Source organism: Myodes glareolus, chromosome 14 (assembly GCF_982192425.1).
Source record: "Myodes glareolus chromosome 14, mMyoGla1.1, whole genome shotgun sequence".
Lineage (NCBI taxonomy): Eukaryota > Metazoa > Chordata > Mammalia > Rodentia > Cricetidae > Myodes > Myodes glareolus.
Window position 1 is genome coordinate 39,715,906 of NC_142039.1, and position 13,311 is coordinate 39,729,216.

At 38.4% G+C, this 13,311-nt stretch overlaps 1 protein-coding gene across 1 annotated transcript; it reads right to left on the reverse strand.

Moving 5' to 3' along the window:
• Positions 1-11,770: 11,770 nt before the first annotated feature.
• Positions 11,771-12,712, reverse strand: LOC125417509 (olfactory receptor 2B6). Its single transcript, XM_048461093.3, has one exon. It carries the CDS (start codon positions 12,710-12,712, stop codon positions 11,771-11,773), a length of 942 nt encoding a protein of 313 aa, XP_048317050.3.
• Between the last annotated feature and the right edge of the window lie 599 nt (positions 12,713-13,311).

Here is a 13,311-nt window from a genome sequence, read left to right on the forward strand (position 1 = left end):
TTTGTTTGAAATGCTACCACTAGATGGTTGCTGTTGAGCCTCGAGAAGGCTATTCAAACATTCTGTGACCAGTTGCTACTGTATGACACAGCATCTATCATGACCAGTGGAACACTTAGATCTGAGTCCCCGCCTGGTTTGTTTGGATGCTCACCTTTATAGTCCTGGATGGAGGGGGGAGGACCTTGGACTTCCCACGGGGCAGGGAACCCTGACTGCTCATAGGACTAGAGAGGGAGAGGAAGGTGGGGAGGGGGAGGGAAAAGGGAGGCGGGGAGGAGGTGGAAATTTTTAATAAATAAATAAATAATAAAAAAAGATTTGAGTCCCCTCTCATACCTGATTTCCTTTGAAATGGGGTGCATGGTTGGATACAAGGCCATATGGGATTCTGTGCTGCTCAACCAAAGCTTTGCACATGATCCCATTGCCTACATAAGTTTTTTTTTTAACATAAAAGACACATACCTGAAAATTCTATAACTTTTAAAGATACATTACTTGCACTTTCAGGGTGGAAAAGGTCAGAGGTAGTAGATTCATTACCATATTTCAAGGGGAATAATTCCATACCAGGGTCTTATCAACTGGTTGTTGGCGTTCAAAGCCAGAGGTTGGATCAGGCTTGGCTGGTGAGTCTGTGCTATATCACTGTGGCCTTTTCATTTGTGCCCTCATTGTACCAACTCCAGGGAGCCAATAATGAAGACTAGCTCAAGTCAGCTTAATTGTTTCATTGATTGGGGTCCCATGCACAGTGAATGGTGCTGGTAAGAACGAAGATACAGCATCATAGTATTTAATGCCTACTCCCATGTTTATAGACACTTGATTTTTTTATTTATATTTGCTTGTTTGTCTTTTGAGACAGGGGATGGTGTCCCAAGCTGGCTTCAAATTCACACAGCCTTATTGCTTCAACTGAGATTATAAGTATATTTCTGTTATGCCATGCTTGACTTGGCTAGATTTTTTTTGTCAACTTGACACAGTTTGGAGTCATTTGGGAAGAGGTAACCCCAACTGGGAGAATGCCTGCCTCAGATTGGCCTATAGATAAGCTTGTGGGGCATATTCCTGATTAGTGATTGGTATGAATGAGCCCAGATTGCTGAGGGCTAGGATGCCTATCAGTCATTGGTTCTTATACAAGAAAACAGGCTGAGCAAGGCATGTGGAGCAAACCAGTAAGCAGCATTCCTCCATAGCTTTTGCTTCAATTTCTTTTTCCAGGTTCCTGTCTTCAGTATCTGTCCTGAATCCCTTCATGCTAGCCTACAACTGCAAGCTGAAATAAGCCCCTTCCTCCCTCATTGTTTTTGACCACGATAGGACCACCAGAAAGGAAATTCCTCACAATACATATTCAGAATAATAAATGTTCAGAACAAATAAAGTATATTGAAAGCTACATAGGAACATGGCCAAGTCACATGTAAAGTCAAGCTCATTGAATAACACCTGGCTTTTCAATGAAGACTGAAGGCCAAAAAGACCAGGGTGGATATTGTATAAGCTGTATGAGACCATAAATGGCAGCCCACACTGCTAGGGCCAGGAAAACTACCAACCAAAACTAATGGAAAAAGAAAAACATTTTATAATAAAGCTAAATTTAAACAATTTTGTTCACCAATGCAGCTCCACAGAAGGGACTAGAAGGAATACGTCAATCTGAAGAGAAGGTTAACTACACCCAAGAAGAAACAGAAAGAAATAGTCCTAGAACAATTAATCAAAAGAGGGGAAAACCTACACTGTTACCACAACAAAATAATGGAAAATAATAAACAATTCTCATTAGCAACTCTCAGTATTAATAGTCTCAGTTCCCCAGCAAAAGATATAGACTAACAGGTTGAATTAGAAAACATTATCCATATTTCTGCTGTATGTAAGAAGCACATCTTACCACCAAAGATAGATGTTGTCAGATAGCTGTTCACTCTCTGTGAAAATGTGTTGCTGTTTTATTCAGCTCTTATTTAATAAAGAGATGAATGGCCAGTAGGTAGGCAGGAAAAGTTAGGCATGGTTCTTGGGAGAGAGAGGAACTCAGGAATAGAATCTAGGTGTGCAGGAGATACCAGCAAGACATGAAGGGAATCAGACATACAGAGTGGAAAAGAGGTATAAAGCCACATGATACAGCATAAATTAATAGAAGCAGGTTAAATTAAGTAGCTAGTTGAAAACAAGCCTAAGCTAAAGGCCAAGTTTTAACAATAAGTCTGTGTCATTGTTTTGGGGCTGGTGTTCCAAAAGACAGTTTGCTGAGAAAAACCTACATCTGACAGACATCACCTCAGGGTAAAAGGATGAAAAACGGTGTTCCAACAAAAATGGAAATAGGAAGTAAGAAAGTGTATCTATTATAATATCTGACAAAAGAGACTTCAAACCAAAATTTATCAGAAGAGATGGAAAATGACACTGCATACTCATTAAAGTAAAACATATCAAGAGGACATTGTAATTCTTAACATTTATGGACCAAACACAACGGCACTCAGAAAAGACACACTACTACAGCTTACATCACATATTGACCCTCACACGCTGATGGTGAAAGTTTTCAATACCTCAGTCTTGCCAATAGACAGGTCATCCAGACAAAAACTAAATAGAAAAATTCTGAAGTTAAATAACATCATAAATCAAATGGACCTAACAGACATCTACAGAACATTCCATTTTAACACAATAGAATATACTTTCTCCTCAGCAACCCACAGAACTTTCTCCCAAATTGGCCATATATTAGGGCACAAACAAGTTTAAGCAGTGAATAAAAATTGAAATAACACCCTGCATCTTATCTGGCCACCATGGAGGAAAGCTGAATATCAACATCAGAAACGGTAGAAAGTGTACAAACTCATGGAAGCTGAACAACTCACTACTGAATGAAAACTGGGTAAAAGGAGAGTAAGAAAGAAAATTAATAAATGTGTCCTCATGAAAAAGGTTTCGAACAGCAGAGTGGCAGCTTATAGAACTTTAAAAAAACCTTTAAATTATACATCTGATAGACAATATCTACTATACATAAAAAGGCTGAGTATCAAGAAAACAAATATCACAATTCAAAAATGGGATACATAATAAACAGAGTTCTCAAAAGATCAAACGCAGATGGCTGAGAAGCACTTTAAATATGTTCAGCAACCTTAACCATCAGGGAATTTCAAATTCAAACTATTTTGAGATTTCATTTTACCCCAGTCAGAATGTTCAAAACACAGAAAACAAATGGCAGCTCATGCTACTGAGGATGTGGGGAAGGGAAACACTGGCTATTGCGCTGAAAGTGCAAAACCCTTGGAGCCCTGTGCAAATTTGTGTGGCAGTTCCCTAAAAGCTGAAAATAGATCTACCACAAGATCCAGACATACCACTCTTGGGAAAATCAGCAAAGGACTTTTTAACAGCTTACTACAGAGATATTTTCTTATTCTTTATTGTGCTAAATAACTGGAGATTGAATACAGCCTGAAGGCCCAGAAATTGACAGAAGGAAAATGAAAATGTGGTGAATTTATACAAGTGAATATTATTCAGTTGTTGAGAAAAATGAAATTTGCAGGTAAATGGATGGAGCTGAAATAATCATTTTGAGTGAGGTAACCAAGATCCAAATAACAAACTGTTTCCTCTTATAAGACATATACACGTGTGAATATTAGCTTTTAAGCTTTAGATATTTGTGTTTCAATCTAATAACCACAGATGTTATTAAGAGACCTTGGTAGAAGAGGTGAGCTTCCAAAGAAGGGGGAATAGAGTATAGCATTATAAAAAGATAAAGGGGAAAGTAGAATAGGAGGATTAAATGGAGAATAAATGGCTAAGGAGGGAATATAGAGAGGAACAGCTAACATCAAAGGCCTTTTTAAATAACATATGGATGCCTATTACTGTAGAGGTTTCATAGAATAGATACATATACAAAAGGAAATTAAAAGAGTCACTATTTAATGGGGGACACAATACCCCAACTAGACACCTTATGACAAGAAAACCATGCAGTACCAGAAATGGGTTGCATCTGTGGCCAAAGTGCATCTGATAGATGATCCCTAAATGTCACAGACTATTACCAAGGCTATTGGTTACTGTCTATAACCTGGCAGTTAAAGCCTTATTGCTGAAGGCACAACTTACTTATGTCATCAAACATGGATAAGCCAAGATGGTGCCCAATTAGAAGCTTCACACCTACTGACTAGCACTCGTTGTGTTAGAAGATATATTGCATGCTACATTGCACACTACTAGAGGAGAAAAGTAATCATCAATACCATCCAGTTGCAAAACATATAAACTACAGCAGAAACCTGCCTTAGCATATGGTGGTGCAATAGTGGCATGGATGTTGTAGGAGTAACCAACCTTTGTTTTTCCTTTGGATGTCAAATCTACTCCACAAGATAGACTCTTACATGTCATTACTAAAGGGGCCAGGAACCTGATGCCAGATAGGCCTCAGGCCTAGGAAAAAACCTACTATTATTATTCTGCTAAAAGAACATAACAATAAAATGAGCCCTGATGTCTTATTGCTAAACCCATAGGTCACTACATTTCTCAACCCTCATTAGAAGCTTCTTTCTGCCATAGATGGAATAAACACAGAGACCCACAACTGAACAAAGTTCAGAATGTGAGAGACTTTGAAGCCCTCAACCCTAAATGGGATGCCTTTATCAAATTCCTCCCTTCAAAGCTCAGTGACCTTTGCAGAAGAGGAGGCAGAAAGATTTTAAGAGCCAGAGGTGGTGGATGACACAATAAGCAGTATCTCTCAGAAGCATCAGTACCGATACACAGATGAACAAAGACTGTGCGGGCATATAGTGAACTTGTACAGGGCAAGTGGACACAAAGTCCCATCCCTAACCAAGAAGTATTTGTAACTGATGCCTACTGGTACAGGGAAAATCCGTTTTCCCCTGTAGAGTGCCACTGATTGTATCACCCACATTCCAGGGTAGACTCCATTCCCGAAAGTAGTTGACTAATTACAAATGGAGTCCGTTTTGTTAATGCTTTCTTGTTTTGTTTTTTTTTTGTCTCATTTAGGTTTGTTTTGTCTATTTTAATTTTCATGTTTTGATTTTTTTTTTAGAAAGAGAGATGGAGCAAGCATCAAGTTAGTTGGTTAGGGAGATGGGGAGGATCTGGGAGGAGTTGTGGGAGGGAAATATGATAAAATACATAGTGTAATATCACCATAGAACCTTCATCTGGCAATGGATGGAGATAGAGACAGAGACCCACATTGGAGCATTGGACTGATCTCCCAAGGTCCAAATGAGGAGCAGAAGGAGGGAGAACATGAGCAAGGAAGTTAGGACCGTGAGGGGTGCGCCCACTCACTGAGACGATGGGGCTCATCTAATGGGAGCTCACCAAGGCCAGCTGGACTTGGACTGATGGAGCACGTGATCAAACCGGACTCTCTGAATGTGGCTGACAATAAGGGCTGACTGAGAAGCCAAGGACAATGGCACTGGGTTTTGATTCTACTGCATGTAGTGGCTTTGTGGGAGCCTAATCTGTTTGGATGCTAACCTTCCTGGACCTGGGGGGAGCGGGGAGGATCTTGACTTCCCACAGAACAGGGAACCCAGACTGCTCTTTGGATTGGAGGGGAAGGGGGAGGGAGAAGGAAATGGGAGGAGGGGAGAAGGTGGAAATCTTTAATAAAATTAAAAAAAGAGTGTAAAAAATACATTGTGTAAAAATTTTTGGAAATTAAAAAAGTAAAGTGAAATCCTTGAAAAAAATAAAGTGCTGCCACTGCTAAGTTGACCATGCTCCTTCCACTGAAAAATAAGTATTCATTAATAATTAGGCAGCACAATTTGGGCTTGATGGGTGGATATAAAAAGACAAAAAGTTGGCTGGGGTTGAATCTGAGAGGAATTGGGGGAAAGGGTGAATACAGTCAATACTTCTAAGTAATAAATTCTTAACCAGTAATGTGTGTGTGTGTGTGTGTGTGTGTGTGTGTGTGTGTGTGTGTGTGTGTACATATTATTTTGTATATAAGCATAGCATACTTCTAAGGTCTTGTTAAGTTAGCCCAGAAGTTGTGTTTGGGCTTATTAATTGGTCAACATTCAAGTAATCTATACTCGTTCTATAGGATCTATCCAAGTTCTGAAGAAGTCTGATTGGAAAATTTAAGTGGAGATGATAGTGATAATTTCTGTATACTATATGTCTTTGATGACAGAACTGAATTCTACTACTACCCCCTAAGAAGCAATATTACTTTGACTTAACATCTATGATAGTGGGGGATTGTCAGGACAGCAAATTCAAAGGTGTATCTTAGAGTTCCTGCTGAGATAGTCCTTATCCCATAGACCAAAGATCTAATGTTAGTGTTAGCCCACATATCAACTACTTGAACTCCAATTATATACTTAAGACCTGAAAAAAAATGATTCCCAGGTAGGTTTCTGACCCCATTGGAGCTATAATGGGACAGGCTTCAGTCAAGATGTATCTATTTACATCTGTGGGAAATCAGAGGACAACTTACGGAAACTGACTATGCCTTCCCTATAGAACTAATTCTTCTAATTGCTCTTAATAATAAAAACCCAGAGTCAGATATAGGGGTTAATGTTGAAGATCAGAAAAGCCGAGCAGTCAGCCAATAGAGTCAACCACTGGTTCTTACCTTTACCAATTCTCAGACCAAAGAGGCAGTTCTGTCTCTACGGATCCTCAGACTGAATCCTCAAACTGCGTTCTCACGCTGAATCCTAAAATTGCATCTTCAGACTAAATTCTCAGTCTGAGTCTAAGCTCCTGTCTCCTACCGCCTTATATTCCTCTCTCTTCCCAGTCATATCCCTTCCTGTCTCCACCTCCCTAGTGCTGGGATTAAAGGTGTGTGTCTCCCAAGTACTGGGATTAAAGGTGCAAACCACTGCCACCTGGCTCTGTTTATCTTTTAGACTAAATCAATTTCGTGTGTCCCAGGGTGGTCTTGAACTCATAGAGATCTGTCTGCCTTTGTGTCCTGAGTGCTGGGATTAAAGGTGCGTGCCACAGCCAGCTTCTATGGCTAGCTAGTGGCTTGGCTCTACGCTCGGATCTTCAGGCAAGCTTTATTTGTTAGATTACAAAGTATCAGTCACTATAACTCCTCTTTGTGGATCTTGCAGATGCCAATCAGGTCATGAAGCTTGGTAGCAAGAGCATCTCACTGGCCTAATGAAGATGGAGGCTAAAAAGAAATCCCCCACTAGCTCAGAACTGAGTATAATAAAGGGTTATTTATTTAGGGGTAGACTCACAGATCACAGCCCTCTACACAAACGGGGAACAGGAACTGAATCTAGCAGCTGGAAGAGAGAAGAAACATGTGCTTTACATCAGCATTTATAGTGTAAGGGGCCATGCCCAAGTGGGCACGTAACTTAAAGGCTTTCCTACAGCACCCAAGAACTGCATTTATAATCCTGTTCCCTAACCCTGCATCTCAATAAAGTTAGTATAATGATATTTTGAGTCTCTGGAAAACAGTGACAACACAGACTCTTTGTTCCTATTTCTCAAATCCCAGAAACTTTAATCTATAAGAGGATGAGGTAAATATAGAACACTAAAGCAAAAATAACTGATTTGATTAATAATTAAATAATAGTTTTTAATTATAATAATTTTATATGAGTTTTAAGAAACATAATTCTGCTTAATGGCCTGGAACTGGAGACTAGAAACTTTAGAGACCTAGGGTAGAACCAACCACAGCTGGCAAAAAAAAAAAAAATAGAAAAAAAGGAAAAGGAAATATATTGAAATGATTCCTAATGATATTCTATTATACTCCTTGATCAGTGCCTTGTCTAGTCACCATCAGAGAAGTTCCTCCCATAGCAGATGGGAACCAGTCCAGAGACCCACAGCCAGATACTATATACCAAGATAGATCTAAATTGCAGGTCTCCATTGGGTTCTTTCTCTCAGAGAGCAGGGAATCCTGTGGAAGAGAGGAAAAGGAGTCAGAGGGGATGAACTATACCAGGAGAACATGGCCCCCTGAACCAAACCAACTAAGCAGGACAGAAAGGACTCACAGAGACTGAAGCAAAAAGTAAGGGGCCTGCACCTATCCACGTCAGCTCTTCTGATCTTCTGCATGTGCTATTACTGTTAGCTTGGTGGTGGTTTTTTATTTTTTTTGGAACTCCTCACACTGGGTGCAGGCAGTCTTGGTATGAGGGCTTTTACCTTGTTTTACTGTAGCTTGTTTTGTTGTGTTTGGTTGTTGTTTTTTGGAGGCCTGCTCTTTTCTGAAGGGAAATATTGGGGAGTGGATCTGGGGGAGAGAAGCGGTGTGGGAACTGGGAGGAGTGGAGGAAGGGGAAGCTGTGGTTGGTATGTATTGTATGAGAGAAGAACCTATTTTTTAAAAAATCAGAAATCTAATTCTGAACTTACCTTACCATAAATTGCTTTTTGTGTATGGAAGAGAATCAACCTATAAATTTGTTCTTATTAGTTGAACAAGTGCATCTAGTTTGTGTTCATTTCTGTAGTACTAAATGTTCCTACGCAGGCACAGTTAGATCCTGAATTATGTGCATTCTGCAGAAATCACCAATCTGTTCTCTATCAGTGTTACTGTGTGTTCAAAGCGTGATGTGCATGTCTGATTTGGTGGTATAACAACAAAACATAAAAAAGTGCTGTCATTTTTATTAGTAAATTGAAAATCAAAATGACGAAGAACAACACTACATACCTATTCAATGATGAAATGAGAAGTTTTAGAAAAAGATATTGGTGATGGTTACAGGACACTTTGAACACACAATAACACTGATATGTTTTAATATGGTTACAATGGTAAATGTCATACTAGCTATATACAATAAAAAATAAATACAGTCTAAATCTATTTATATAACATTTTCAGTATTATTATAATGATAAAAAACAGATTGATACAGTTCATTTTAAAGTTGGAATGTATTTTCATACTATTGACTTAGAAGGCTTTTGTATAGTTTGGCTATATAATCTTTATGAGATATGTATTTTACAATATTTTTTCCTAATCCCTATTTTTTTGGCAAAGTTTAATTTTTAATTTGGGTTATAACTACCAGTCTTCTTTCATACATTGTGACTTAGGTGATGTATCTAAGAATTAATAGCAAAAGCCAGGATGGGAATAGATTTTAAAAGTGTTTTTACCTGGAATTTTTACTTTTTAAAGTTAGATCTATAATCAACTTTGAATAGCTAGCCTATATCTAGTTTCATATTCTTGCATATAACTGATCAATTACTCTAGTATGGATGATTGAAAAGAATTATAATTCCTTTGTCAATAGTCAGTTGATTGTGCGTGTATGAATGTACTCCTGACTCTTTATTCTGGTCCTTTGATATGTGTGGTTTATTATTTTGCCAATACTGGGCAGACTTGATTACTGAGATATTATAGTAAGTATTCAAATTGAGTAAAATGAGTTTCAACTTTTTGTTTTTATTATATTTTTAAATATTCTATATATTTTTATTTTCCAGTTAATACTTAGTATTATACAGTTATATCTGTGAGTTCTCTTTCTGAAATTTGATTTGAATTGCACTGCAGCTATAAGTCAAATTGGGAAGCCAAGTCTTAGCAATATTGAATCTTGTAATCCATTAATATGGAGTGTATCAATGACACAAGCAATCAAAAGAAATTAACTGGCATTTATAGAACTCTCCACACAATGCCAGAGCACATATTTGTTGACAGAGGTTTCTGCCCCGCCTGGTCCCGCAGTCATTCAGTCCCAACAAAACACATAGAGGCTTATGCTAATTATAAACTGGTTGACTTATTAGCTCAGGCTTATTACTAACTAATTATTACAACTTAAATTAACCCATAATTCTTATCTATGTTTAGCCACATAGCTTGGTACCTTTTCTCAGTGCAACATTTTCATCTTGTTTCCTCTGCATCTGGGTAGCAACTGCAGACTGAACCTTTCCTCTTTCCACAATTCTCCTAGTCTGGTCAGCCTGCCTATACTTCCTGCCTGTATGCTGGCCAATCAGTATTTTATTAAACCAATACATGTGACAAATCTTTATGGGGTACAAGAGCGTCATCCCTCAGCAAATATTCTTTTCAAGCATTCGTGGAGTCTTTACAAATATTTAGCTAAGTCAATCTGATAAAACTAATTACTGTGCACTGGATAGTTGATGAATGACAGAAGCTTATCTCTTACAGTCAGTCCTAGAGGTTAAGAAATTCAGTCGAGATGAGGTCAGAATCACCATCTGATTCATAGGTGGTGTCTTGTTTAGTAAATTGTTTGGGATTGGGAAGTGAAACAGGGAATGTCTGTTTGTGTGCACTTGGTTTCTCTTGGAGATGATGAAAGTATCTTAAAATTAGACTGTGATGATATTGATTCTTTTCTGTGAGCACATTAAAAACCATTAAAATGCTCAAGTAAAGGAACACATTTTATTGTATATTGATTATATTTTAATAAAGGCATTTAAAAAGAACATGAAAAGTCATATGTTGAGAGAAAATAACTATTGAAAATGTTTGACAAGGGACTAATTACCTGAAAGAAAGAGATGATCTAAATCAAAAGAGTCAGATATAAAAATGGGACACATTACAAGAGACACCAAGGAGATTCATGAGAGCGTAAAGTTATACTTTAAAAACTGGTATTGCATTAAATTAGAAAATCCAAGAGAAATGGAAACATTTCTAGATTCACCCAAACCACAAAGTTAAACCGAAAAGAGATGAACAATTTAAACAGATTCACAAAAACAAGGAGATTGAGACAGAGATAAAAAGTCTTCTGGTTAAAGAAAGCTCAGGCCCAGAATGATTCATAGCAGAGCTCCAGAGGACTTTCAAAGAACCAAGACTTCTTAAATTATTAAAAATAGAAGTACATGAGTGCTTTTAAGTTCCTTGATAAAGGCGGTATTACTTTAAGACTAAGACAAGGTAAGACCCTCCCCCTCCACAAAACCCTACAGGCCAAAATCCCTCATTAACATAGATGCAAAAATAATTTATAAAATACTTGCAACCGAACTGCAGGCATATATGAAAAAGACCACTCACCATGGTCAAGTTGATTTTATTCTACAAGGACGGTTCAACAGATGCAAGTCAAGAAATATAATAAATCATGTCAGTAGATGTGCAGACAAAATTCTAATGATTATCATAATAGAAGCAGAAAATGCTGCTTTTGGCAAAACCCAGCATGCTTTCATAATAGAAAACCTAGAGAGAATAGGAATGGAGGGAACATGTACAATGCGATCAAGGGTACAGATGACAAACCCATAACCACCATCATTCTAACAGAAAAAAAAAAGCTCTGAGAAATCCAATTAAAATCAGGAGGAAGCCCACTATTACTACTTCCTTTCCATAAAGGGTTTGAAGGAGCTATGCAAGCTGCCAGGGGTGCCTTCCCCTGAATAGTGAGACAAAGATGTTCCTATACATCTTCCACGGAGTAAAAGGGTTGCAATGTGGTGTTTATGAGATGATTTAAAGATTTAGGCTCATGGGTAAGGTTGAATTCAGAGTTCTTAAGAACAATCTAAACATGTTGATCAACACTAGGGAATGTTCAGTGTTCAAGCCTCTGGAGAAAAACGTGCCACAGTGCAGCTAGAGGACAGCATTTTGCCATCAGCCCAACAGGAAGAAAAGAGCAGATGGGTGCCACTTGGCTTATCTTGCCGATATCATTTAATTCTTGGTTAAGAAGACTCTCTTGACCAGCCTTTTAAAGGCTTCCTTTACCTCTTTGTTCCTAAGTGTATAGATTAGGGGGTTCAGCATGGGGGCAATAATTCCATAGAAGAGGGAAACCATCTTCCTTGGGTCCTTGGAGTGTGATGAGGGTGGTAGTAGATACATGGAAACAGCAGTGCCATAAAACAGTGAGACCACAATTAGATGGGAGCCACAGGTCCCAAACGCTTTCTGTCGCCCCTCAGCAGACTGGATTTTCAGGATTGCTTGGGCAATAAAAGCATATGAGATAAGGATGAGCGTCAGAGGTACCAAATGGAAGATCACACTGACAAAGAAGAGTTCGGTCTCATTTGCAGTTGTATCAACACAGGACAACTTGAGCAGCGCAGGGACTTCACAGAGAAAGTGGTCTATGACATAGTGGCCACATCGTGGCAGCTGGAAAGTCAGAATGGACAGCCACACTGCGTTTCCAAAGCCAATGATCCAGGATACAGCTGCCAACTGGAGGCAGAGCCTCTGGTGCATGATGACCGAGTAGTGGAGAGGCCGGCAGATGGCTACAAACCTGTCAAAGGACATGACTGGCAGCAGAACGCACTCGGTAGCCCCCAAGGCCAGAAACATGAAAAGCTGGACCACACAGCCACCGTAACTGATAACTTTCCTAATGCTGTGTAAATTTACCAGCATTTGTGGAACTGTGCATGTGATGTAACAAAGATCTATGACTGATAGATTAGTTAAAAAGAAGTACATGGGAGTGTGGAGTTTAGGGTCCAAACGGGACACCAGAATGATGTTGAGATTCCCAATAATGGTTACTATGTAAGAAGTCAAGAAGACCACAAAGAGTGGAAACTCAAGCCATGGTTGATCTGAGAAACCTAAGAGAACAAACTCTTCTATGATGCTCTCGTTTACCCAGCTCATGATTAATGTTTTAACTCATGGTTTCCTGAAACATAAAAATTCAGGAAATCAATTAACACATATTAACTATTCTATATTTAACATGTATTTGTAAACTCTTATAGTTCTTTGTAATCACATGTTTATTAACTGTTTCAATTACATATTCTTACTTTGCTACAAGTTTGAAGACATTTAAGTAACTGGCATTGCATGTAACATGCAAAAATACAGTTGAGATTACAGTTGAACCAGTTATCTAGGTATTTCCAAAGTTTCTATATCCACACCCATGCACCTAAGCTGAAAGCTATGTTTTAAAAAGCAAATTCCCGACTTAGACAAATTGTGTAAGGTTTGTACTTTGATTTTTTTGACATTTGGTTTATTTTTTGTTTATAGTACTTCTAGCATAGCTGTTAGCAGGAAGGCTTAGACATAACCCGCACCACATTCTTAACTGTAAATGTAAAAACTGATGAACTGAAGTTATAATAGAGAGTTTTAATAGTAAAAACATGACCCTGTCATAAAAGCAGACATGCTAACCAATAGAATTGAGGATCCACACTCCAGTCACATAGTTTTTTGACAAAGAAACCAATGATAAACATTAAAGG